Source organism: Chiloscyllium punctatum, chromosome 22 (assembly GCF_047496795.1).
Source record: "Chiloscyllium punctatum isolate Juve2018m chromosome 22, sChiPun1.3, whole genome shotgun sequence".
Classification (NCBI taxonomy): domain Eukaryota; kingdom Metazoa; phylum Chordata; class Chondrichthyes; order Orectolobiformes; family Hemiscylliidae; genus Chiloscyllium; species Chiloscyllium punctatum.
This window is the reverse complement of record NC_092760.1, coordinates 49,730,389-49,757,667: the sequence shown is the minus strand read 5'-3', so window position 1 is coordinate 49,757,667 and position 27,279 is coordinate 49,730,389. Positions and strand designations below refer to the sequence as shown.

The window sequence follows — 27,279 nt, the reverse complement described above, 5'->3', positions numbered from 1 at the left end:
GTGATTTTTAGCTATCTAACATGGTAGACTTTCACCATCACAAGTTTGGAATATACTTCTTTGCGTGACTCATTAAAAACTGACTCACTTAATTGGTCCAAACTTTTTGACGTGACCTTCTCCATTCACTAGTCTGCCTTTATAGATCATTATTTTGTTCAAGAAACACATTTGCAGCCTAAAGGTTAAATCACATTTAATGAAAAGAAGTTCATAAAATTCCGATACAGACTAAGTATTCAAGTTTTAAAAAATGGAAACATGATAATCATGTCATAACAAGATGAGACAAGTGAAGAGGGCACTCAGTAGAGTGTACATCTGCATAACAATATGTTAACTGAGTTTTATTACAATTATGCAGTTTATACAGATAGGACCGCCAAGGAAAAAGTTATAAAGCTGAAACTTTTATTCACAGCTTCCATCTGATCAATTTTCAGACAAATCCAGATCTAACAACCTGCTCTGAAAAGTCTACTCACATTTTTACAGCTGTGACAAATTTCACACAATTGTTGAGACAGCCCACAGCAATCAACAATTCTAAATAAACTAACAATACCATTATAACAAAAGTATCTATTTGCCCAGCTTCAATATTATCAAATCCTTTAAAAAAATTCAGGATTTAGATCCTTGTCAAAAATTAATGAGTTCTTTGCTGGAGCACAGCCTCAGTGCGAACCAGGTTTTGTTGAAGTCTGGCCATGATACATGTAGTTTACAGACCAACAGACAAACAAACTAACATAGGACAAAATATTACCTCCACCCAACTTCAATGGAAGAGGCATCTAACATATATAATTCTCCTATACAGATCCTACAAATAAAATGGGATTAGACAGATATAATTTAGTTCCTTTGTTGCTTGCACTCATATGCATTTTTTGATTTTCTGCTCCATTATTCCATACTTTCCTAATTAAGATTCAAATATCCTAAGAACAGGAAGAGTGCAAGTGACTCAGAAAACTTAAAGTTTTCAAGGCTTGTATGATGAAAGAGATTAGACTTATGTGGCATGACAAAGAACAATTTCATTTAATTGCCAAATTACGAAATGAAGTGCTGGAATTTTTTTGGACGCGGCTTTCTCTATAGTGGATTTGGATTGCATTCATGTTCACTTAAAGATCTTAGTATGATTTTTTTAAACTGAGAATTTATTTGACGTACACAACAGCTTATAGGCGTTGAAAATTTCACCACATCACAAACAAAGTCTGCTTTGAAGGGAATTTAAAATTCATTCTTAAAGGAAACATGTCCACAAGATCTAACACAAGTTGAGTTGCGTTTTTCCTCAATTAACAGAACATTAATGAATCATTAATAAACACGATTCCTAAGAGTTAGTTTTCATTGGCAGGTCATTAATTAGAGACAGTTCTCTGGTTACTTCATTATAAGAGGAATTTGAATTTCACCACCAAAGTGTTATGCTGCACAAAATGAAGGGGATTTTTGGGGTTGATCGTGCTAGGATTTGCACGGGAAGCAAGAGTCTTGGCACAATTCTTGGTTTTTAATTAGCTTTCCGTACTAGCCATCATGCACACATTTTGATATTGGAATATAAATGGCTGGGGGAGGGTGAAAATACAAACATAAAGCAAAGTAAAGTTTTAACAGTTTATGATCCCTGCACTTTGCTCCATTGTTGCTCTTGAAGATAAATTTGAAAACTTCTGCAAGAGACAATTTTAGTTTTTTATGCGTTTAATGGAAAATGCACTTTAGTAGAAAGAATAGAGGCATGAACTATTTTCTAAATGGGAAGAAGATTCAGAAGTCTGAATCGCAAAGAGACTTGGGAGTTCTAGTCCAGGATTCTCTCAAAGTAAACTTGCAGGTTGAGTCAGTAGTTAGGAAGGCAAATGCAATGATGGCATTTATTTTGAGAGGATTTGAATATAAAAGCAGGGATGTACTTCTGAGGCTCTGTAAGACTCTGGTCAGGCAACATTTGGAGTATTGTGCACAGTTTTGTGCCCCATATCTCAGGAAGGATGTACTGGCCCTGGAGCAAGTTCAGACGAGGTTCACAAGAATAGTCCCAGGAATGAAAGGCTTAACATCTGAGGAATGTTTGAGGACTTTGGGTTTATACTCGATGGAGTTTAGAAGGATGGAGGTGGGAGGGTCTAATTGAAATATACGGAATACTGAATGGCCTGGACAGAGTAGATGTTGGGAAGATGTTTCCATTGGTTTCAGACACTCAGATCCTTAGAGTAAAGGGAAGACCTTTTAGAACGGAACGAAGGAGAGACTTCCAAGGCCAGAGAGTGGTGAATCTATGGAATGCATTGCCACAGAAGGCTGTGGAGGCCAGGTCATGGAGTATATTTAAGACGTAGATAGGTAGGTTCTTGACTGTCAAGGGGATTAAGGGTTACAGGAAGAAAGCAGGAGAATGCGGTTGAGAAACTTATCAGCTATAATTGAATGGCAGAGCAGACTCGATGGGCTAAATGGCCTAATTTCTGCTCCTGTGTCTTAGGGTTTTAAAATCAATCTTGATTAGATCAAATAATTGTATTGGCCAGTTAAAGGAAATTTTAAAAAATACACTGGCTATTTCAGTTTCTGAGCACAGTCTGATCCAGTTTATAGATTCTAACTGAGCAATGTTGCATTGAATGTTAAGACTGTCATTTTCTCTTTCTCAGGACTAGGTGTTGGGAGTGGGAATGTCAGATGGCAACTAATTTGCTGGCGCAACCACCAAGAAAGCTTATTGTGCTGTACACCTAGGATCTTGTTAAAAGCTGACTTTCAGTAGGCCTCAACAATGTTATCCCAGCTTCCCAGAAGCTATCAGTCAGTTACAGGATAGGTAAGTCCTAAAGACCAGTGATCAGAGCCTACTCTTCAGGCGATCCAACCATGAGAAGTTAGGTCACTTTCCTTTGCTTCATATGGGTTGTGGGAGGAAGGCTTTCAAAGGCTGCCACTCTTTTCTCCAAAGCTTGGCTTCTCGTATCCAGTTGGGGAAAATGGAGTCATTTCCGCCTCCTCTTACAAAACTGACAGGTAGATTGCCCTCTTTACAAAGAGGGAAAAAAGTCACCTTTCACGTTTGACAGAAGGGCAGATATTTGGAGAAATGACAAGCTGATGCCTTTAGGTGACCGCTAAATTGACCAGCATATGGCCTTATTTGTTGATGAATTGAGCAAAACATTCTCACTTTAGATTAGATTCCCTACAGTGTGGAAACAGGCCCTTCGGCCCAACCAGTCCACACCGACCCTCCGGAGAGTAACCCACCCAGACCTATTTCCCTCTGACTAATGCACCTAACACTATGGGCAATTTAGCATGGCCAATTCACCTGACACGCACATCTTTGGATTGTGGAAGGAAACTGGACCAAACCCATGCAGACATGGGGAGAATGTGCAAACTCCACAAAGTCAGGCACCTGAGGCTGGAAACGAACCTGGGGCCCTGGTGCTGCGGGGCAACATTACTCACCACTGAGCCACCGTGCCGCCTTAGAACTTAATTGTTGAGGAGGCAAGAATGGCCGACTCACATAATTGTCTCCCCACCTCGCCACCTCAGGGAGGAGAAAACTGAACCCTCATGTTCTGTTCTGATGGCTGAAACAGAACAGGGAATAAAAATTCCAAAGTTAGAAGAGGTTTTCAAGCTTAAATGCTTATAATTTAGATAATAAGCCTTTTTATTAGCATTCCAGTTGTGGTAGAAATGGAAGAATTTGAGATTACTTTAGCAGTGAAGACTTTAAATATACCCTGAAGTAAAAGTCAATTCAAGGGTGCTCATTGTTTGGTTTTAAATCAGTGTTCAACCTCCAATCTATCACATCTGCTAAATCTGAACTGCAATGAATGTTGCATGGGCCTGGCCAGGAACAGGCAAATCAAGGTAGGACACAGGTTGTAGGAGCAGACAAAATGCTGATACTAATGGGCACACTGTGAATCTTGCAAATTTCACTGAGTTTTGCCAGGAAATCAATTTACCAATCATTGTTCTTAAACAAATCACTGAAGACTGTCCAAGAAAAGTGTCACAATTGCTTGGTTGTTTTTATTTGTATGTTTCTCTTGGGTTCACAGAAAGACTTTAGCCTGATAGTGACCTAAATCAAGTAATTAGAGAATATATAAATCATCTTTTTGTAGTATTTCAAAAGTAAAGCTATATCACCATTACAAAATATTCCCCATCCATGCTCTACAATGTCAGAACCCTTAGCAATGTCCAGTGATTCAGATAAAATACATATTCTCTCATCCATCAGGACCTCACCAACATCCTTCAACACAGATTCAAGTGCACAAGCCCTTTTAGACTTCCAAATTTAACCTTCAACATTGCTCTTTCAGTCCTGAGGCTTGGAACCCAAAGTTTACAAGAAATTATCAACATCTCATGGAAGACTCAAGGCGGACGATTCATAAACAGCTAAAGCTGCATTCTGCACATACCTTGGCACAATGGTAAAAGTAAGAATTCCCCAGTGTGAGACTCAATTGACTCAGAAAGCTCATGGAAGAAATGAACAATCTCAATAACTGAATCACAAATTCAAAGAAGGCATTACAGTCACATACTCCACTGCTGGTGAAAGAATTATCAGGTTCTATTACTGTAATGTAAAGGTGTAGCCATTGCTCTATAGTAGCTAATGCAGGGAGGAGGTAGGGGCGGGAGAGACAGAGAGAAAGGAACGAACGAAAGAAAAAAAAGTGAAAACAGAATGAAAAAAGCAAGAGAGACAGAGAGAGAGAAAGACAGAGAGAAGAGACAGACAGACAGAGAAAAAAAAGAGAGGGAGGAAGAGAGAAAAAGAGAAAGAGAGAGAGGGAGGAAGTGAGAAAAAGAGAGAGCAGGAGGAAGTGAGAGAAAGAGAGAGCGGGAGGAAGTGAGAGAGAGAGGGAGAAAGAGACAGACAGAGAAAGAGACAGGGAGAGAAAGAGAAAAAGAGAGAGAAGGAAAAAAAGAAATGACAGCACAAGAGCAAGACAGCGCGAGAGAAAAAGTGCGCGAGACAAAGAGCGCAAAAGAGAGAATAAAGAGAAAGAAAAAGAGACAGCAAGAAAGAGAGAGAGAGAGAAAAAGAGAGCATGAAAGAGACAGAGCGAGACAAGAGACAGCGAGAGAAAAAGGGAGAGCAAGAGAAGGAGAAAGAGAGAGAGAGGAGAAAGAGAAAAAGACAGCGCACGCACGAGACAGAAAGACAGCGAGACATGGAAAGCAAGACAGGCACAGAGCGAGAGAGAGAGTAAGGGAGAGAAGAAAAAGAGAGAGCAAGAGAAAGGGAGAGAGAGGAAGAGAAAGAAAAAAAGAGCAAGAGAGACAGAGTGAGAGATGGAGCACGAAAGAGAGAGAGGGAACGCAAAAGAGAGGGGGGAGAAAGTGGGAGAGAGAAAGAGAAAGAGAGCAAAAGAGATAGAGAGAAAGAGAGCAGAAGACAGAGAGCAAAAGAGAGAGACAGAAAGGGAAGGAGGGAGAGACAGAAAGACAGAGGGAGAGACAGAAAGAGAGGGAGAGAAAAAGAGAAAGCAAGCAAGAAAGAGAGCGGGGGGGAGGGAGAGCGGGGGGGAGAGGGAGAGCGGGGGGGGAGGGAGAGCGGGGGGAGGGAGATGGGGGAGAGGGGAGGGGGAGGGGGGAAGGGGAGAGAGGGAAGAGGGGGAGGGGGAGGGGGAGAGGGAGAGGGGAGAGAGAGAGAGAGGGGGAAAGGGGGAGAGGGAGAGAGAGAAAAAGGGGAGAGAAAGCAAGAGAGAGGAAGAGAGAGGAAGAGAGCAAAAGAGAGAGAGAGAGGGAGCAAGAAACTAAGAGAGGGGGAAAGAGAGCGCAAAAGAGAGAGAGTGAAAAAGACAGAGAGAGGGAGAAAGAGAGAGGGAGTGAAAGAGACAGAACGAGACACAAAAAGACAGAGAAAGAGAGAGAGAAAGAGGGAAAGAGAGAGAAAGAAAGACAGAGAGCGAGAGAAAGAGAGAATGTGAGAACGAGAGAGAAAAAAAGAGAGGGAGCAAGAAAGAGAGAGCAAGAGAGAGAGAGAGAGAAAAGGAAAGGGAGAGAAAGAGAGAGAGAGAAAGAAACAGAAAGATAAGAGAGGGAGCAAAAGCGAGAGTGAAAGAAAGCCAAAAAGAGAGCACGAAACAGAGGGGAAAGAGAAAGAGAGAGAAAGAGAGAGAGAGAGAGAAAGAGCGGGAAAGAGAGGGGGTGAAAAAGAGAGTGACAAAGAGAGAGAGCGAAAGAGAGAGAAAGAGAGAGAGAAAGAGATAAAGATAGTGTGAAAGAGATAGACAAAGAGAGAGAAAGAGAGAGAAAGAGAACTAAAAGGAGAGCATGAAAGAGTGAAAAAGAGACAAAGAGATAGAGAGAGAAAGCGTGCGAGAGCGAAAGCGAAAGTGCAAGAGAGAGAGCGAAAGAGAGCCAAAAAAAAGTGAGACAGAAAGCGAGAGAGGGAAAGCGAGGAGAGATAGAGAGCTAGCATGCACGTGGGGGAGGGAGCAGGGGAGAGAGCGCGGGGGAGAGAGAGCTGGGAGAGAGACAGAGACAGAGAAAGATGGAGTGAAAGAGAGAGAAAAGAAAGAAAGAGAAATAAAAAGAGAGAGCAAAAGAGAGAGATAGAGAGCGAGTGCGAAAGAGAGAGAGAGAAAGTGAAAGAGAAAAAGAGGGGGAGAGAGAGAGAGAAAGAAAAAGGGAGAGACACAGAAAACGAGAGTGAGAGACAGAAAGCGAGAGTGAGAGACAGAAAGCGAGAGTGAGAGAGAAATAAAGAGAGTGAAAGAGAGATAGAGAGTGAGCGCAAAAGAGACAGAAAGATAGAGAGAGAAAAAGAGAAAAAAATGGAAAAGAGAAAGTGAAATAGAGCGCGAAAGAGAGACAGCGCGAAAGAGTGAGAGCAGAAGTAACAAAGAGGATTGATGAAGGCAGAGCGGTAGATGTGATCTATATGGACTTCAGTAAGGTGTTCGACAAAGTTCCCCACAGCAGACTGATTAGCAAGGTTAGATCTCACGGAATACAGGGAGAAGTAGCCATTTAGATACAGAACTGGCTGAAAGGTAGAAGACAGAGGGTCATGGTGGAGGGTTGCTTTTCAGACTGGAGGCCTGTGACCAGTGGAGTACCACAAAGATTGGTGCTGGGTCCTCTACTTTTTGTCATTTACATAAATGATTTGGATGTGAGCATAAGAGGTACAGTTAGTAAGTTTGCAGATGACACCAAAATTGGAGGTATAGTACACAGCGAAGAGGGTTACCTCAGATTACAACAGGATCTTGACCAAATGAGCCAATAGGCTGAGAAGTGGCAGATGGAGTTTAATTCAGATAAATATGAGGTGCTGCATTTTGGGAAAGCAAATCTTAGCAGGACTTATACACTTAATGGTAAGGTACCAGGGAGTGTGGCTGAACAAAGAGACCTTGGAGTACAGGTTCATAACTCCTTGAAAATGGAGTCGCAGGTAGAAAGGATAGTGAAGAAGGCGTTTGGTATGCTTTCTTTTATTGGTCACGTTGCGGCTGTACAGGAGTTGCGAGGTCACTTTGCGACTGTACAGGACATTGGTTAGGCCACTGTTGGAATATTTTGTGCAATTCTGGTCTCCTTCCTATTAGAAGGATGTTGTGAAACTTGAAAGGGTTCAGAAAAGACTTACAAGGATATTGCCAGGGTTGGAGGATTTGAGCTATAGGGAGAGGCTGAACATGCTGGGGCTAATTTCCCTGGAGCGTTAAAGGCTGAGGGGTGACCTCATAGAGGTTTACAAAATTATGAGGGGCATGGATACAGTAAATAAGCAAAGTCTTTTTCCTGGGATCAGGGAGTCCAGAACTAAAGGGCATAGGTTTAGGGTGAGAGGGGAAAGATATAAAAGACCTAAGAGGCAACTTTTTCACACTGAGGGTGGTACATGCATGGAATGAGCTGCCAGAGGAAGTGGAGGAGGCTGGTACAATTGCAACATTTAAGAGGCATTTGGATGGGTATATGAATAGGAAGGGTTTGGAGGGATATGGGCCGGGTGCTGGCAGGTGGGACTAGATTGGGTTGGGATATCCGGTCGGCATGAACGGGTTGGACTGAAGGGTCTGTTTTCATGCTGTACATCTCTATGACTCTATGAAAGAGAGCCAAAAAGAGAGTGAGTGAGACAGAAAGCGAGAGAGAAAGAAAGAGAGAGAAAGAAAGAGAGAAAGAGAAGGAGAAAAAGAGAGAGAGAGAGAGAGAGAGAGAGAGAGAAAGAAAGGGAAAAGAGAAAAAGACAGTGAGAAAGGGAAACAGAAAGAGAGAGAGAGAAAAAAAAAGAGAAAAAGAAAGGGAGAACGCGAAAGAGAAAAAGAAATAAAAAGAGAGTGTGAAAGAGATAGAGTGTGAGCGCAAAAGAGAGAGAGTGTGAAAAAGAGAAAGTGAGAGAAAAAAAAATGAAAGAGAAAAAAAGCGAGAGAGTGAAAGCGAGAGCGAAAGCAAGAGCGAGACAGAAAGCACGAGAGAGAGCGAGAGAGAGAAAGAAGGATAAAGAGAGTGAAAGGGAAAGAACGAGAGAGAGAGAGAGAAAAAGGGAGAAAGAGAAAAAGAGAGAAAGAGAAATAAAAAGAAAGTGAAAGAGAGAGTGAGTGCAAAAAAAGATAGAAAAAAGAGAAAGAGAGAGGGGGAAGAGAGGGGAGGAGAGGGGAAGGAGAGGGGAAGGAGAGGGGAAGAGAGGGGAAGAGAGGGGAAGAGAGGGGAAGAGAGGGGAAGAGAGGGGAAGGAGAGGGGAAGGAGAGGGGAAGGAGAGGGGAAGGAGAGGGGAAGGAGAGGGGAAGGAGAGGGGAAGGAGAGGGGAAGGAGTGGGGAAGAGAGGGGAAGAGAGGGGAAGAGAGGGGAAGAGAGGGGAAGAGAGGGGAAGAGAGGGGAAGAGAGGGGAAGAGAGGGGAAGAGAGGGGAAGAGAGGGGAAGAGAGGGGAAGAGAGGGGAAGAGAGGGGAAGAGAGGGGAAGAGAGGGAAGGAGAGGGAAAGAGAGGGAAAGAGAGGGAAAGAGAGGGAAAGAGAGGGAGGGCAAAAAAGAGAAAGAGACAGAGAAAAAGAGAGGGAGATAGAGAGACAGAAAAAGAGAAAGACAAAGAGAAGAGCGAAAGAAGAGAAAGTGAAAAGAGAGCGAAAGAGAGAGAGACAGAAAGAAAGAGAGAGAGAGAAATAAAAAACTATAGAAAGCCAGAAAGAGATAAAGAGGGAGAGAGAGAGAGAGAGAAAGAGAGAGAGAGAGAGAGAGAGAGAGAGAGAGAGAGAGAGAGAGAGAGAGAGAGAGAGAGAGAGAGAGAGAGAGAGAGATAGAGAGAGAGAGAGAGAGAAAGCAAAAGAGAAAAAGAGAAAGAGAGGAACAGAAAGAGAAAAAGAGAAAGAGCGAGAAAGAAAAACAGAGAGAGAACACGAAAGAAAAACAGAGAGAGAACTCGAGAAAGAAAAACAGAGAGAGAGAGAACGAAAGAAAGAGAGAACGAGAAAAAGAGAGACCGAGAAAAAGAGAGACTAAAAGGAGAAAAAAGGAGAAAAAAAAAGAGAAAAAAAGGAGAAAGACGGGGAGAGAGCCAGGAAGACTTTTAGAGGTTTCCAATTTTTACCTTAACTCATCAACATCAAACCTTCATAAGTTACCCAAGCATGATTTTCAAGTTGGTATTACTTATACCAAAACTTAATGCATTGAAGGGACAATGACATGCACAAAAATGAGCCCAAATTCTGATGGCACAGCTCAGGTCACAACTTTTAACTCATCGTAAACTGAAGGACCAGCTGATTTAAATATAGATGGAAACACAGGGTCTGTCTCTAGCCTTATAGCTCAGGGATCATGCTGTAAGAGAGCCACGCTGGATGAGCTTCACTCACATGGAGTACTGACAACAACCTCAAAGCAACCAGACAGATGGCAGGGGTCATAGCGAAGACCTTGTTGTCAATATCTAAGAATAATTTAAAACTCATGTAGCAATTTGTTACATCTTGACAATTCAGACTAGTCATTGCACCCAAGAAGGATACGTTGATCTGTGTGTGTGTGTGTGTATGTGTGATCATTGTGAGTGAGTGAGTGAGTGAGTGAGTGAGAGAGAGAGAGAGAGATCATTGTGAGAGTATGATGGCAACCATGTTAGGATATGCAAAATACAACTAATACGGCCCCTGTTGTTCAATGAGAACGGAGATGCGGAGATGTACAACTGGTATGTCTTCACGTTGCCATCCTTTCCAGCCAGCTCCCTCACACACCTTTTATCTTGAGAAACGTATGATCACACAACGCAACCAATACCCTCAGACTGATGTCAGCTAGACTTCTGGTGTGAATGGCAAAATTCTCAAGATGCACTTCCCCATCCATCATCGTGCAATTTGGATATTCGTATAATGTAGAAAACATCTGCATGACTGCCAATTATGCAAACACCTGATACAACCAACATTTCCAGTGACCTGCTACAGACCCTCCTGCTTGTTGCGGACAAGACCAGTTTCTCCCTATCCAGACTTGATCTTGGACATCACTATCAAATCTCCTCTCAGTCTCCTCCTCTCCTTGAAAACCAACCCAAGAATCTCCAATCAATCCAATTTTCTGAAGTTCCTCATCCCTGGAGCCAGTTTCATTCTGCTTTTCTCTCAGAGGTCATCATTCCCTTTCTGAAAACAAAATGTTCCAGTTGAGGCTGAACCAGAGTTTCTTATGAGTTTGTCATTACTCAATTGCTTTTGCACTCTCTGTCCCTACTTATAAAACACAAGATCCAGTGTTCTTTATTAAAAACTTTGCAAACCTGCCCTGCAACCTGAAATGACTTGTGTGTGTATAAAATATACACACACGCATATAAACATCACGCATTTTCAAACACGATGCAAGCAGATATGAATCTCCTTCTAACATCCACATTTGTCTTGCCACAATTCAATTTATGCACCAGACAATTTTGAAATTATTAGGCAAGCATGAGTGCAGAGCATTTCTTTGGATAAAACCACAGGAGGAGATTTGCAGAAGGTATTTCTACTGACCATGGGTTATAGCTTTGCTGAAAACTCACAAGTGGAAGTAGGGAGCATTTCTTTCACATTCTGATCACAGCTAATAACTCTTCAGTGTTTATACAAATGGAACCTGTGCTACAGACTAGCCCTAATTTTACAGTATACTTAGCTTAACATTTTGGACAATTTTAATGGGGTGGACAATAAAAGCTGGCCCAGCTAGAATAAAGAGAAAATGTTTAGTCTCAAATGATAATTGAACATTCCAGCAACAGAAGTGCCATTATGCAATGTGTCTACTTTTGGGAATCAAAGACTAAGGACACTGATATGAAAAATAAAAGGTCATATAACCAGTGTATGGTAGTGTTATGTGCAGACCTCTTGAGGTTCCCCAATTTTAATCCAGTTCCAAAATGGGATATCCCAAACCATTAGCTTCTGTGTTGGGAGGGACGAACTTCCCTTGGCTTCCCTCCTTCATCGACCCCTTTGGTGGTCGCTATAAGGTTAATTCAAAAAGCATGCCTTCTCTTGTGGATACCTTTCTTCCAGTTCCAAATAAATTTATGTTTCAAAAAGGATCCAATTAAACCAGGCTTTCCAAAATTACCAAAAAAGGATGAGTAATTTTTCGTTTATTCATCAATGGGATACGGGTATTATTTATTGTCCATCCCTAGTTGCCCATGAGAAGGTGAGCTGTCTTTTTGACCCCCTCTAAAACATTGTGGGAGTTCCTGGATTTTTGTTGCAGAAACACTGAAAATACTTATGTATTTCCAAAGCAGGATGGTGAGTGGCTTGGAGAGGCAGATTTAGGTGGCATTGTACCCACTGCACTTGTTCTTGCAGTAGATACAGGGCTCTGGCACAGAGTCTGTCCCTGCTGCTCAGAAGGGAAAGGGGACTCCATAGTTAGGGGGATAGATAGGAGGTTCTGTAGGGACAAGAGGGACTCACGGTTGGTGTGTTGCCTCCCAGGTGCCAGGGTTCGTGCGGTCTCTGATCGTGTTTTTGGAATCCTTAAGGGGGAGGGGGAGCAGCCCTAAGTCATGGTCCACATAGGCACCAACAACATAGGTAGGAAGAGAGATGGGGAATTAAGGCAGAAATTCAGGGAGCTAGGATGGAAGCTTAGAGCTAGGATGAACAGAGTTGTTGTCTCTGGTTTGTTGCCCGTGCCACGTGCTAGTGAGGCAAGGAATAGGGAGAGAGAGGAGTTGAACACATGGCTACAGGGATGGTGCAGGAGGGAGGGTTTTGGATTCTTGGATAATTGGGACTCTTTCTGGGGTAGGTTGTACCTCTACAAGCAGGATGGTCTTCATCTGAACGAGAAGGGTACCAATATCCTGGGGAGGAAATTCACGAAGGCTATTGGGGTGGGTTTAAACTAATCCAGCAGGGGGATAGGAACCAAAACTGTAGTTCAAGTATAGAAAAGGTTGAGAGTAGGGAGGTCCAAATCAAGTTTCAGGGACACAAGATGGCACCAGCAAGCAGGAAGTTGGTTTGAAGTGTGTCTACTTCAACGCCAGGAGCGTCCGGAATAAGGTGGGTGAACTTGCAGCATGGATTGGTACCTGGGACTTCGATGTTGTGGCCATTTCAGAGACATGGTTAGAGCAGGGACAGGAATGGTTGTTGCAGGTTCCAGGATTTAGATGTTTCAGTAAGAACAGAGAAGATGGTAAAAGAGGGGGAGGTGTGGCATTGTTGGTCAAGGACAGTATTACAGTTGCAGAAAGGATGTTTGGGGACTCGTCAACTGAGGTAGTATGGGCTGAAGCTAGAAACAGGAAAGGAGAGGTCACCCTGTTGGGAGTTTTCTATAGGCCTCCGAGTAGTTCCAGAGATGTAGAGGAAAGGATAGCAAAGATGATTCTCGATAGGAGTGAGAGAGACAGGGTAGTTGTCATGGGGGACTTCAACTTTCCAAATATTGACTGGGAACACTATAGTACGAATACTATAGATGGGTCAGTTTTTGTCCAGTGTGTGCAGGAGGGCTTCCTGACACAGTATGTAGACAGGCCAACAAGGGGCGAAGCCACATTAGATTTGGTACTGGGTAATGAGCCTGGCCAGGTGTTAGACTTGGAAGTAGGTGAGCACTTTGTGATAGCGATCACAATTCTGTTATGTTTACTTTAGTGATAGAAAGCGAGAGTTACAGCTGGGGAAAAGGCAATTATGATGCGATTAGGCAAGATTTAGAAAGCATAGGATGGGGAAGGAAACTGCAGGCAATAGACACATTAGAAATGTGGAGCTTATTCAAAGAAAAGCTCCCGTGTGTCCTAGATAAGTATGCACCTGTCAGGCAGGGAGGAAGCTATAGAGTGAGGGAGCCATGATTTACGAAGGAAGTGAAATCTCTGGTCAAGAGGAAGAAGGCGGCTTATGTTAGGATGAGATGTGAAGGCTCAGTTAGGGTGCTTGAGGGTTACAAGGTATCCAGGAAAGACCTAAAGAGAGAGCTCAGAAGAGCCAGGAGGAGACATGAAAAGTTGTTGGCAGATAGGATCAGAGTAAAACCTAAGGCTTTCTATAGGTATTTAAGAAATAAAAGAATGACAAGAGTAAGATTAGGGCCAATCAAGGATAGTAGTGGGAAGTTGTGTGTGGAGTCAGAGGAGATAGGAGAAGCACTAAATGAATATTTTTCGACAGTATTCACTCTAGAAAAAAACAATGTTATCAAGGAGAATACTGAGATACAGGCTACTAGACTAGGTGTGATTGAGGTTCACAAGGAAGAGGTATTAGAAATCCTACAGAGTGTGAAAATAGATAAGCCCCCTGTGCCGGATGGGATTTATCCTAGGATCTTCTGGGAAGCCAGGGAGAAGATTGCCGAGCCTTTGGCATTGATCTTTAAATTGTCATTGTCTACAGGAATAATGCCAGAAGACTAGAGGCTAGCAAATGTGATTTCCCCCTGTTCAAGAAAGGGAGTAGAGACAATCCTGGTAATTATAGAGCAGTGAGCCTTACTTCAGTTGTTGGTGAAGTGTTGGAAAAGGTTAAAGAGATAGTATTTATAATAATCTAGAAAATAATAATTTGATTAGGGATAGTCAGCACAGTTTTGTGAAGGGTAGGCCGTGCCTCACAAACCTTATTGAGTTCTTTGAGAAGGTGACCAAAGAGGTAGATTAGAGTAAGCCGGTTAATGTGGTGTATATGGATTTCAGCAAGGCGTTTGATAAGGTTCCCCACAGTAGGCTACTGTACAAAATGCGGAGGAATGGGACTGTGGGAGATATAGCAGTTTGGATCAGTAATTGGCTTGCTGAAAGAAGACAGAGGGTGGTGGTTGATGGGAAATGTTCATTCTGGAGTCCAGTTACCAGTGGTGTACCACAAGGGTCAGTGTTGGGTCCACTGCTGTTCGTCATTTTTATAAATGACCTGGATGAGGGTGTAGAAGGATGGGTTAGTGAATTTGCAGATGACACTAAGGTCGGTGGAGTTGTGGATAGTGATGAAGGATGTTGTAGGTTACACAGAGACATAGATAAGCTGCAGAACTGGGCTGAGAGGTGACTTAATAGAGACATATAAGATAATCAGAGGGTTAGATAGGGTGGACAGGGAGAGCCTTTTTCCAAGAATGGTGACGGCGAGCACGAGGGGGCAAAGCTTTAAATTGAGGGGTGATGGATATAGGACAGATGTCAGAGGTAGTTTCTTTACTCAGAGAGTAGTAAGGGTATGGAATGCTTTGCCTGCAATGGTAGTAGATTCGTCAACTTTAAGTATATTTAAGTCATCATTGGACAAGCATATGGACGTACATGGAATAGTGTAGGTTAGATGGGCTTAAGATTGGTATGTCAGGTCCCCGCAACATCGAGGGCCGAAGGGCCTGTACTGCGCTGTAATGTTCTAATTTGTAGTCGTGGGTTTGTCTAAGAAGTGTTGAATTGCATCTTGTAGATGGTACACATTGCTGTTGTGCAGTATTGATGGTGGAGGGAGTGAATGTTTGTGAACATGGCACCAGTCAAGTGTGCTGCCTTACCCTGGATTGTGTCAAGATTCATTAGAGTTATTGGAGCTGCACTCATCCAAGCAAGTGGAGAGTGCTTCAGCCGCCTTCTGGCTTGTATCAGGTAGATGACAGGAGTCAGGAGGTAAGTTACACTCTGCAGGATACCTAGCCTGTGGCCTGCTTTTGTAGCCACATTACCTACATGGCTAATCCAGTTCAGCTGCTGAGCATAGGATAGTGAGATTCACTGAGTGTTTAGCAGTTCTCAGTAAGCAGGGCTTCTGCCTCGACAATGCTTGATTGTGGAGGATGGCACATCACTGACCTGTTAAGTGTTTGAGGGCATAAGATGTAGCAAGCTTTCTTGGAAAGTGGCAACATGGGGTCTTACAGATTCGCCTACCAAGGATCAAGACCCCCACTGTCTTCACAAGATTCTGACCTTTTGTTTGGTTTCTCTCTCTGGACTTGCTGTGCATTTGCAGCATCAGGCATTTTAATTGTAAATTTCCAGCATCTACAGTATTTCACTTTTGTCTCTGAAATACCTGGTTATTGCTGATTGGGTGTGCTTGGGAATGCAAACGTGCAGTTGAATTTCCTGTATTACAGTCATGACTGCATATCGTAAAATACATTAATGCGTCCAAAGTACTTCAGGATGATCTTAGGCTAGGAATGATGTCACAAGGAAATGCAAACTTTTTTTTTCAAATTAGCTCAAGATAATTCAAAATGTGGTGAGTTTAAGTGAAAAGCTAATTTAGAATTTATAAATTAACTAAATGCTCTTAATATTGCATGAAGCATTGCAAAACATTTGTTGAATGATTTAACATTTGCTGCTTAAATTTAGCTGATTTATTTTAACAACTAGAAATATAGCAAACTCTGTTGCAGTTATTTTTGTTTAGAAGTTCTGAAGGAGGAAAATGATTGTGGAAGAGGAAATTAGCCATGTTGTTCCAGGAAAATGTAAAGGTATTTAAGCTGGTGCCAGTGGGTCTTGTTATGTTATATATTTTCATTGCTACTGAAGTAGAAACTACAAGCTAGAGAAGGCATTCGGTAAGCTGAAAGGAATGCTGAGTACGTAACCAATACAAAATATGCACTTGAAATGCAGGACTGCTGGTAACTCATGCATCTGACAATCCATTCTGATTCTCTGTATTTGTTTCTCTACAGATTTTTAAGATTGTTGTACTTGTTTCTTCTTCACACTTATTCAGGTTTACAGACATGTTCTCTGAGGGGCACACCAGCACATTCACAGCAATTTGATTAAAGTTACTTTGAACCCTATTGCTCTGAGTCATTCTTAAATCAACAAGCTCGCCTGTAGGAACCACAGGGCCTTGATGAATGATTTCCAACAGCAATCCTACCACACTGGTAGTTATACTAGTCAAACGAGCCATTTATTTTTTCCAGGAGGCGAACTCCTATTCTTCAACATGTCATAAAAAACTAAATTACTGGGTAGCAACATGAAAAGAAAATAAACAATTTTTGCAAAGGTTTTTTTTCCCCATATGTCATATTAATTTTTTTTACCGGGTGTGGGCAATAAAAGGTACAAAGAAAACAACTTATACCCTCTGGCATTTACCTTTGAAAATACCACAAACAAACAAGTATGGAACTTGCAAATTTGTGCCATCGTGGACATTACCTTAAATTACCTTTTCTTCAGTGTTACATCTATGAATGTTGCAATCCCCTCACCTAGTTAAAGAAACAATGCCAGCTGCTCTCCATAACACACTTCAAATTCTGAAAGCTACCATTTTGTTCAGTGACATGTGTGCCTGGACTTTCCAATGAACAGTCATTTCTGCATACATTAAGAGCATGGAGACCCTCTAGAATCCTTGCTGTAGCAGACGTCAGGGGAACTGCCTGGAAAACTGAAGTTTCCGCTGAGGTGCTTCCTGCGCTAGCAACCCTCTGAACATATTCATTTAAATCAGAGAACCTGGATGGTTCCGCTGCAGTTAAGTAATTATTTACTTAGCAAAAATTAGGCTATTAAATACTAGTCAAACTCAATTATAGGTATTCAACTGACCCCCAAATTACCATAAACAACTCACCAAGCACTTCCCCGAGATCCTAACACACACTCTATGCCCAAGATGAAACTCCGCCCTACTATCAGACCTCACACCCAACAGAACTCCTAATCAAGACAATACTAGAGGCCTGGCACTCCAACCACAACGCCATAAACAAATGCATAGATCTAGATGCCACCTATCAACCCCTCAGAAAATGAACAGGAAATGACATCACCACAAACCCCAGGAACCCCATCCAGGAGAAAGATATAAATAGAAAGCAGGAGACAACAGCTTCGCTTCACTTGGAGGTCGCCACTGATGATGTTACCTAGCCAGGTAATGAAACGTCAGGATATCAAACCTACAGCTCAGCGAGCAAACCTACACCCTAAACCTCAACCTGAGCTACAAACCTTCACAAACCTTGCAAGACAATTCTCCCTTCCCACCTAGCACCTTGCACCCTACTCCCCTATCCACCCACACTCTAACCTCATATCTATCTCACGTATGTACTTTTCACAGGCATGGGTAAAATGGCTGGGACGCTGGACCTTTAACTCACGGAATATGGTGAGTGACTGCTGTGAGAAAGGGAGGTAATTGTATTCCCGACTATCATGCATTACGAGGGATCCAGACTTAAATTACAGCTCTGCATTTCTGAAAGAGCCCTAATCAGAATTCCCGGTCAGAGATGTAGAGCTCTCTCAATGTTTAAAAAGAGCAGAGTGGCAATCTCAGTGTAATCACCGCTGCTCAGTAAATCTGGGACAAGATATCCAGACTCAGCAGCTGTTTATTTCCAATTCAGAAAAAGGTACATTTACTGTTCTTTAGACTTTTTAAAATAAAATGATATATATCACTTCCCTTGAGATTGGAAAAAGCAGGAGGGTAAGAAAGCCAACTTCTGGCCCCAGAATCAGTAAAGATATTTAGTATTTGTCGTCTCAAGTGTATTGTCCAAACAACTCAATGCTTTTATGGGGCAGGAGCATGTATTAGGGTACAGTACATGTTTTATCTTTTGCACATTATTGCAAAGTGAGCATATTTTAAGGCTTTTTCAGCTCTCAGCTTAGGTTTAGAACATTTTATTGTTCGTAAATCTCATTCCCTTCAATCTTATTCACCTTTGTTTTGTTGAAAAATCTAGAGATTCTGTGGTTTAATTTAAATCCAATTCACTGATGCTCCCCGTAAATTAAGAAAAAAATATCAGATGGAGATAGAAAAATTACAAAATAACTAACGACAGCCGAATTCTGAAGCCATAATTCCAAACTCAAGCCGTGCCCCCAACACATTTAACTCAGGAAACAAGTACTGTGACTGAGCAGAGACATAGCAAATGCAGATGTTCTGCAAAAGCTGCTATAAGAAACCCCATTGAGTCTGTATATTTCCGAGTCATGACATGTTGACATTTAACCCCATTAGCATCAGGCTTTTTTGTACCTAATAGAATCTGACATTTTGGAGTCAATGTTTCACAGAGCATCAGGAAGACATCTTACAAAGAAAGCAATGGTACAACACCATTAATAGTCGCAGGATTGAAGCCTTTACTGCACCGATCTCGAAGGAAAAAAGCTGCTAGAAATGGTTCTTCCTTTGAGACTTTTTCAATCACATCAGGATTTTCTATATTTTGCCTATATTGGTGATCCAATATTGTGAAGGCCATTTATATTGTGCAGCAAAATTCAGACGGCTGGAAGAATTGCAAAAAAAAACTGTGCCAGCAAGATTTTTCTCAAAGTCATATTCAAAAGCAAATAGTTTTGGATCAAGATCCCAATCTAAGACAGGAGTTGTCACCTGACAGTAGCATCATTTAGCAATTGGCCAATTAGTGGCTAGATGTGAAAATCACTGTCCAGTTAAGGATATCAGCCAGGCTCGAGAGACAATAGAAGCAAGTTTGAAAATTTTGCAAACAAATGACCACAATTGCTGGACAATGATTGTAGAAAGTCTGAAAGGCTGCTTGCTGAGTGACATCACAGAAAAAAACTGCAACTTCATTAGTTGGTAAGGATGAACAAATTAACCATAGCACCATGGTACAGGGAGCCCTTCAAGAGTGGAGAGAAAAGAGAAATGTAGCTGTAATCTGGTAGAGTACATTCAGGGAATAGACACTGTTCCCTATAGCATTCAGTACTCCCAATCCTGGTTGTGTCACCTGCCTAGTGCCCAGGTTCAGAATATCTCATCTGAGCTGCAGAGGAACTTGGAGTGGGAGGGGAAAGATCTAGTCGTTACGGTCCATGTAGATACCAATGACAAAAGAGGTTCTGCTGAGGGAACATGAGCAGTTACAGACAAAATTAAAAAGAACCAAAAAAGTAAAAATCTCCAGATTGCCACATGACCCACAAGCAAATTGGCCCAGAGTCAAGAAGATTAAAAAGAGGCAACCACGTAGCTCAACGATGGTGTGGGAGAAATGGGTTTGAGTTCATGGGACATTGGCACCAGTACTGGGGAAGGAGAGAGCTTTTCTGCTGGAATAGACTGCACCCGAATCATTTGGGACCATGGTCCTGGCTAATCATATAACTAAGGCTATGGATAGGGCTTTAAAGTAAATAGCTGTGGGGTGGGGTGTGGGGGCGGGGGGGTTCAGTTACATGGCAAACTTTGGAAAAAAAAGTTAAAAGGGGAGGGAACTCAGGAGAAGTTAATAGAGATTCGAGCACAAGTATTAAGAGAAAGAGCATGGAAAGGGGCAGGAATCTAAATTTAGATACAGCAGGTAAGGGGAAACAAATCAACATAGGCTTGAGGATGTTGTACGTAAATGCATATTGCATACAAAACAAGGTAAATGATTTGGTAGCACAGTTTGAAATTGGCAAGGACAATGGTGCGCATAGTGATTCTATTGAGGTCAGCCAGGTGGGCCTCATAGAATATGAGTTCCTCGACTGGGGCTGTTAATTTGATGCAATCAAGGAGACCTGGCTGACAAAAAACCATGAGGGGCATTGACAGGATACACAGATAAGCTGTCTTCCCTGCACTGGGAGAGTCCAGAACTAGAGGGTATAGGTTTAAGGTGAGAGGGGAAAGAATTGAAAGGGACCTAAGGGGCAACTTTTTCATGCAGAGGGTGGTGCATGTATGGAATGAGCTGCCAGAGGAAGTCGTGGAGGCTAGTACAATTACAGCATTTAAGAGGCATCTGGGATGGGTATATAAATAGGAAGGGTTTGGAGGAATATTGCTGAATATCTGGTCGGCATAGACGAGTTGGACTGAAGGGTTTGTTTCTGTGCTGTGCATTTCTACGTGAGACATTCTGACACTCAGAACTGGCTGTGAAGGAGCTAGAACACCATCAATGACTTTCCACTTGGATATAAAGGGTGACCTGGTGATGAGATACCAGCCACTGTGGAGTTATTTCAGTGGCGATGAGAGTGAAGCACGTTCCTGAAAATACCAACTCAAAACAGTCATCTTTGAGTTGGCGTAAGCATTTCAGGCATCATGCGCTATTTAGAAAACTTGACTTGTTCGACCTTGATGAAGACTGGACCCAGCATGAGGAAAGAATGGTGTCATTTTCAGTTATTTGGAAACTAACTTTGCCTGACCACTAGATACTAAATCCTTTCAAGAATTGATGGATTTAGTTACAGAATATTATGACCCCATGCCTCCTCTAATTCTGAGATGCTATCATTTTTACTTGGCAAGTAGGGGAATCCATTTTGAGATTTTTGACTCGATTAAAATGACTGGCAGAGGCATGTGACTTTGGTTTAACCCTTAATGAGATGCTAAGAAACCAGTTGTTATGTGGGGTTAATGATGTAACCATGTAAAAGTGCCTCCTAGCCGCAGCCCAACTGGATTTTAAATAGGCACTACAACTAGCTTTACCATCAGAAAATGAAACAAGTGGGACAGGAGTTGCAGGTATTATAATGGAAGTGGAGACTCTCACTGAGTTTCGGACATCACTTGAGTGAAGGCAACTGTGTCGCCACACTCAGGATATATCCTGAACAGATGGATTCCATGTCAGCCCAAAGCAAAATCCAAAAACAAAACCAAACCTCAGTCAAACGGTTAAAATTTTCTTCAGGATCCAGGCTGGCAAGCCACTGTAGTTGCGGCCAGTATGCAGACTCAAAGATGTTTCCACTAGCAGGAGAGGCAAAGACCCTCGTGCACAGCCTCAGGGTGAAGGGACAACTTTTACAATGCAGATGACAAGTAATTTCTTCAACCAGAGGGTGGTGAAGCTGTGGAACTCATTGCCGATGAGGGCTGTGGAGTCCAAGTCATTGGGTGTACTTAAGACAGATATAAAGGATTAGTATGGGAATGAAAGGTGAAAGGGGGAAGGCAAATGAATGGAGTTGAGAAACTGATCAGCCATGATTGAATGAAGGAGCAGACTTGATGGGCCAAATGGTCTAACTGTTCCTATGTCGTATGGTCTTGGAAAGTTGGCCATCAGGGTCTGCCAGGGGATGGATGCCAAAGTGAAATATAGGCCAACCCTCTGATTATTGGTCTCCTGTTCATCTTAACTGATGTGCTTTTAATGGGGGCAGTGTTCATGCTTGGTTTTGTGAGGTTGCATTGATGTTGCTTCAAGTTAGCTGTGACCTCAGAGGTGTAGGGTCCTTGGTCCGGACACTCCTCGCTCACTGACCCTACCACACTCCCAACCTCTGCCTCTCCAGCTTGCAGCTTACATCTGTGGTCTCAAAATTCCAAGCTGCTCTCACCTCACAGGTTGCTTCCTGCTTGTCTCTACTTCTCTTCAGAACCTGTCTCATTGTGACAGTTTGGGAGTGGGAAGCAGAAAGGTCGATCAAAAATGCTAAAAGGTGGAAGAGGCGGTGAACAAGGAGGGCAAGGAGCATGACTGACAACAGGATAAGTAGAAAGAGAGAGTTAGCATATTTCTTTTAATATTTTAAAATTTATTAATTTGCAAATATAGTAATTTAACAATAGCAATCATTTTAAACTGACAGTAATAGGCTGGAATTTTCTATGCCCTCAAGCAGTCTGGGCAATGGCAAGAAATGTGAGAAAATAGGAGAATATCTAAAAAAAATCTGAATCTCAACATCAATAAATGAAGTTCAGTTTTCTCCTGAAGTTTTCAATGAAGAGTTCTGAATATCATTAATACGCGGTGACATATTTATATCTCATTAGTAGTCAATCCTATCTCATTTATATACAGCTCACAATTCCTCCTTCTGCTAGAAATTAAACAACGACAATTCCTGAGCAGTTATCCAGAGAATGCAGCTCACCACTTGCTTCACTGACATGTCTTTGAATGCTCAATAGGCAATGTCCTCGTCCAGCATTCATCTATCAAAACTCATTTCAGAAAATCATTTGCCTCATCATTTTATAAGGGTTAATTTCAGATCAATTCAGAATCTATTTCAGCCCTTCCAGCCTTCACTTTGGAGCTCAGAGATACATTTGACTCATATGCTCCTGCCAGATCACTTTGTGTATTTGGATAAACAGTCAACTCATGCATCTACACAAACATCTTATGCCTTTTGGCTTAATTTGTAATGCTCACTCAGGTCACATGGACTTGGAGACCAAAATGTCTATTTTCCTGCTCCTCGGATGCTGCCTGACCTGCTGTGCTTTTCCAGCACCACTCAAATCTTGACTCACACTGACTTGGAGCCTCACAATCTTGGCAGATTGCATCGATATTTAACCAGAGGACAAGAAGAGTTAGTAGCTATGGAGCAATCAGGTGGAGATGCTGTGCAGAGCAGTCTGACTCTTAGCACATGAGCATAGATGAGGTTTGTGTGGAGTGGAAGAACAGACTGAGTGTGAAGTAGCAGACAGAAGATGGTGGGGCTTACGGTGCAGAGCACAGAAGATCACTGAACAGTTTCTGACACTGTAGTGCATTCCATCTTACTGTGGAGACAGCACTAACCCACAACACTATATCTCTGCCTAGTTCAGGTGTCCTCTGGCGTTCTGTAAGGTAAGGTCAGAATTCACACCATGACACCAGGTTATAGTTCAATAGGTTTATTTGATCAAAGTTTGTGAGAAGATTTGTAGCTCGGGTGCTCGTTGTGGTTCTGTTCGCCGAGCTGGGAATTTGTGTTGCAGACGTTTCATCCCCTGTTTATTTGAAATCACAAGCTTTCAGCACGCTGCTCCTTCATAAGGCAAAGTGACAAAGTGCAGGGTTCTGAAAGCTTATAATTTCAAATAAACCTGTTGGACTATAACCTGGTGTCACGTGACTTCTGACCTTGTCCATTCCAGTCCAACAGCAGCACCTCCACGTCAAGGTCTGTTCAGTCCTCCTTTTGACCCCCTTGCCCACCAGGACCTCCAGATCCCTTCTGAAAAGCAGAGTGCCAGCTTCTCATTCTGAAACATTTCAGTTTCCCAAGGTGACAATTCCTGGCTTGCAGCATCTGAAATGGGATGCACTTGGGTATTAAACATGGTTCCAGTGGTTTTTATGGAAGGTCACAGAATTTTGCCTTTCCTGTCAGGACTGTGCGAGAAACAACAAAGAGGCTGGTTGTATAATTAGTGAGGCGAAAAGCAAAAGACAATGTAAGAAAAGTTACCATAAGCCATGATAGGGCACCTGCCATGAAAGTCCTGCAAATTACACAGCCAAAATAAATTGAAAATACAGCCCATAATGGTTTATAATTTTCTTTTGTGACAGTGACAGAACCTGACTACAGCTTTAACACTGGTTGTAATGGGAAAATCATGTTATTTCATTTGAAGTTGCCCTTTTCTGGAATTCAGTATTAAGTAAAGAATAATTGTATTCCAATCATAGGATAGAAGTTAAATATGAAGATATTTAGATTCAACAAATATACCATGACAACTAAAATTAAAATTTGACAGCCATACTTTAACCCATTTAAGACATTTTCTCTAATTTGTTTGGAGCAGGGTTTCATTAATATGCATGTGACTGTATCAAGATATCAAGATTCTTGATTTGATTTTCTTAAAAGTTTAAGAGGGTAAGTGCCGTGTGTAAGAAATGGATAAATTTAATAATAAATTGTATTCCTTGTTTGATCTTATACATTGAACTTGATCAAAATATTATTAAAAAAGGTTTATATTGTAATTTTACTCTTAACTTCCATCCTCAAACTTACTGTGTGGTTGTCTCTCTTGACTGTAAACCTGGATATCCATGGGAGAGTAAATACTGACAAGTATGTCCCGTTTGTTTGCCCCAGTCCTCTTGTTGCAAGCATGGATTGAGCGGGTTTGCCAATCTGTCCAGTATAAGGTTTCACCAAACAATGTCAGGGCAAATGGATGAGTCAGAGTACCTTGCACAACCTCTTGCCTGTTAAAAGGACAAACAAGAAAACAAATCCATTAAAAGGGAAAAAAAAGGCATTGAGATCATACACAATCCTTCTTGCTCAACCAGAAAAATAAGCTGCATTTCAACATCAGCTGACACATAGAAGAACACTTCAGAGTACTTTACAGAGGATTAAGGACAACCAAGTTAGATTGGGGGCCGGCGGGGAGGGGGGTATCAGGAAGGCAGGAGTAAAGAAGTAAATCATGAAGGGGTATAGCAAGTATTTGTTATTTTGGGAGTCTGCCAAAGAAAATTTTGAGGTGTAGCTGAAGGCTTGAGCAAGAGACTGTAACCTAGAATTGAAGAAACAGGTATGTGGATTTGAACAGGTAGCTTGGAAAAGGAAAGGGAGACAATGAAGATATTTTTAAATATATATATGGATGTGCGCATCACTGGCTGGCCAGAATTTATTGCCTATCCCTAGTTGTCGTTGAGAAGGTAGTGCGAGTGGTCTTCTTCCACCAGTGCAGTCTATGTCAACTGCAGTACCCACAATGCCCTTAGGGAGGAAATTTCAGGATTTTGACCCAATGAAGGAACAGTGATACATATCCAAGTCGGCTGGTGAGTGCTTGGAGGGGAATTTGCAGGTGATGTTCCCATGTATCTGCTGCCCTTGTCCTTCTAGATGGAAGTGGTCATAAATTTGGAAGGGGTGCTGTCTAAGGAGCCTTTGTGAATTTATGCAGTGTATCTTGTAGATAGTACACACTGCTGCTACTGAGCACTGATGGTGGAAGGAATCAAAGTTTATGGATGTGGTGCCAATCAAATGGGCTGCTTTGTCCTGGATGGTGTTGGAGCTGCACCCATCCAGGCAGGTGGGGAGCATTCCATCACACTGCTGACTTGTGTCCTGTAGATGATAAACAAAATTTAGGGAGTCAGGAGGAGGTAAATTACTTGTGGTAGTATTCCTAGCTTCTGACCTGCTCTTGTAGCCACTGTGTTTATGTGACATATCCAGCTGAGTTTCTGGTCAATAAATCTGGTCAGGATTTTTAAAGTGGGAGATTCAGTCATGGTAACACCACTGAATGTCAAGGGACAGGTCTCTTATTGGCAATACTTGGCATTTGTGTTGTATGAATGTCATTTGCCACTTGTTAGCCCAAGCCTGGATATTGTCCAAATCTTGTATTTGAACACACAGTCATACAGCACAGAAACAGACACTTCAGCCCAACTCTTCCGTGCCAACCAAACATCCCAATCTGACATCATCCTATTTGCCAGCATTTGACATGTATCCATCAAGCTGTTTCTATTCATGTACTCATCCAGATGCTTTTTAATTGTTGTAATTGTACCAGCCTCCCCTACTTTCTCTGGCAGTTCGTTCCATACAAACACTATGCTCTATGTGAAAAAGTTACCACTCAGAGCCATTTTAAATTTCTCTGCTCTAACCTTAAACTTATGTCATCTGGTTTTGTACTCCCCTACCCTGGGAAATAGACCTTGGCAATTCATCTTTTCCATGGCCCTCATGATTTTATAAAGGTCATCTCTCAGGGACTGCTTCAGTGTCTGAAGAGTTACAAATGGCACTGAACATTGTATGTTTGCTGATGATTGCACAAACTCCTATAAACATGTCCTGGAAATCTGATAATTGACCTGCAATAATCACAACTATCTTCCTGCCTGCCAGGTATGATTCCAACCAGTAGAAAGTTGGCCCCTCTAACTCAACCATAAGATAGAGGAAGAGAATTAGGCCATTCAGTCCATTGTGTCTGCTCTGCCATTTGATCACAGCTGTTCTGTTTCTCCAATCTTTAGCAACGGAACCGGATAGGTATATACCACAGGACCAGAATTGTGCTGTTCCTTGATAAGTACGTACTGGTCAGGCAGGGAGGAAGTTGTTGAGCACAGGAACTGTGGTTTACGAAGGAAGTTGAATCTGTCAAGCGGAAGAAGATGGCGCACGTTAGGATGAGATGTGAAGGCTCATTTGGGGTGGTTGAGATTTACAGTTTAGCCAGCAAAGACCTAAAGAAACAGTTAAGAAGAGCCAGGAGGGGACATGAGAAGTCATTGGTAGATAAGATCAAGGAAAACCCTAATGCTTTCTATAGGTATATCAGGAATAAAAGAATAATTAGAGTAAGATTAGGGCCAATTAAGGATTGTCGTGGGAAGTTGTGCGTTGAGTCAGAGGTGATAGGGGAAGCGTTAAATGAATATTTTTCGTCAGTATTCACACTGGAAAAAGACAATGTTGGCGAGGTGAATACTGAGATACAGGCTACTAGACAAGATGAGATTGAGGTTCACAAGGTGTTAGCAATTCTGGAAAGTGTAAAAATACTTAAGTCCCCTGAGCTGGATTGGATTTATCCTAGGATTCTCTGGGAAGCCAGGGAAGAGATTGCTGAGCCTTTGGCTTTGATCTTTATGTCGTTATTGTCTACAGAAATAGTGCCTGAAGACTGAAGGTTAGCAAATGTTGTTCCCTTGTTCAAGAAGGGGAGTAGAGACAACCCTGGTGATTATAGACCAGTGAGGCTTACTTCGGTTGTGGTTAAAGTGCTGGAAAAGGTTATAAGATTTATAATCATCTAGAAAGGAATAAGTTGACTTGCGATAGTCAACATGGTTTTGTGAAAAGTAGGTCATGCCTCACGAACATTGAGTTCTTTGAGAAGTTACCAAACAGGTGGATGAGAGTAAAGTGGTTGATGTGGTGTATATGGATTTCAGTAAAGCATTTGATAAGGTTCCCCACAGTAGGCTATTGTACAAAATATGGAGGTATTGGATGGAGGGTGATTTTGCAGTTTGGATCAGAAATTGGCAAACTGAAA

The 27,279-nt window shown here is 42.1% G+C and overlaps 1 protein-coding gene across 1 annotated transcript in view; it reads right to left on the bottom strand.

The window, feature by feature from the left end:
* The window catches only part of lrp5 (low density lipoprotein receptor-related protein 5), a 206,997-nt gene that overhangs the window by 107,110 nt on the left and 72,608 nt on the right, over positions 1-27,279 (bottom strand). Inside the window, exon 4 of the mRNA XM_072592257.1 lies at positions 24,243-24,439. Coding sequence (XP_072448358.1) covers positions 24,243-24,439 — 197 coding nt within the window. The remainder of the gene's footprint in view (positions 1-24,242; positions 24,440-27,279) is intronic.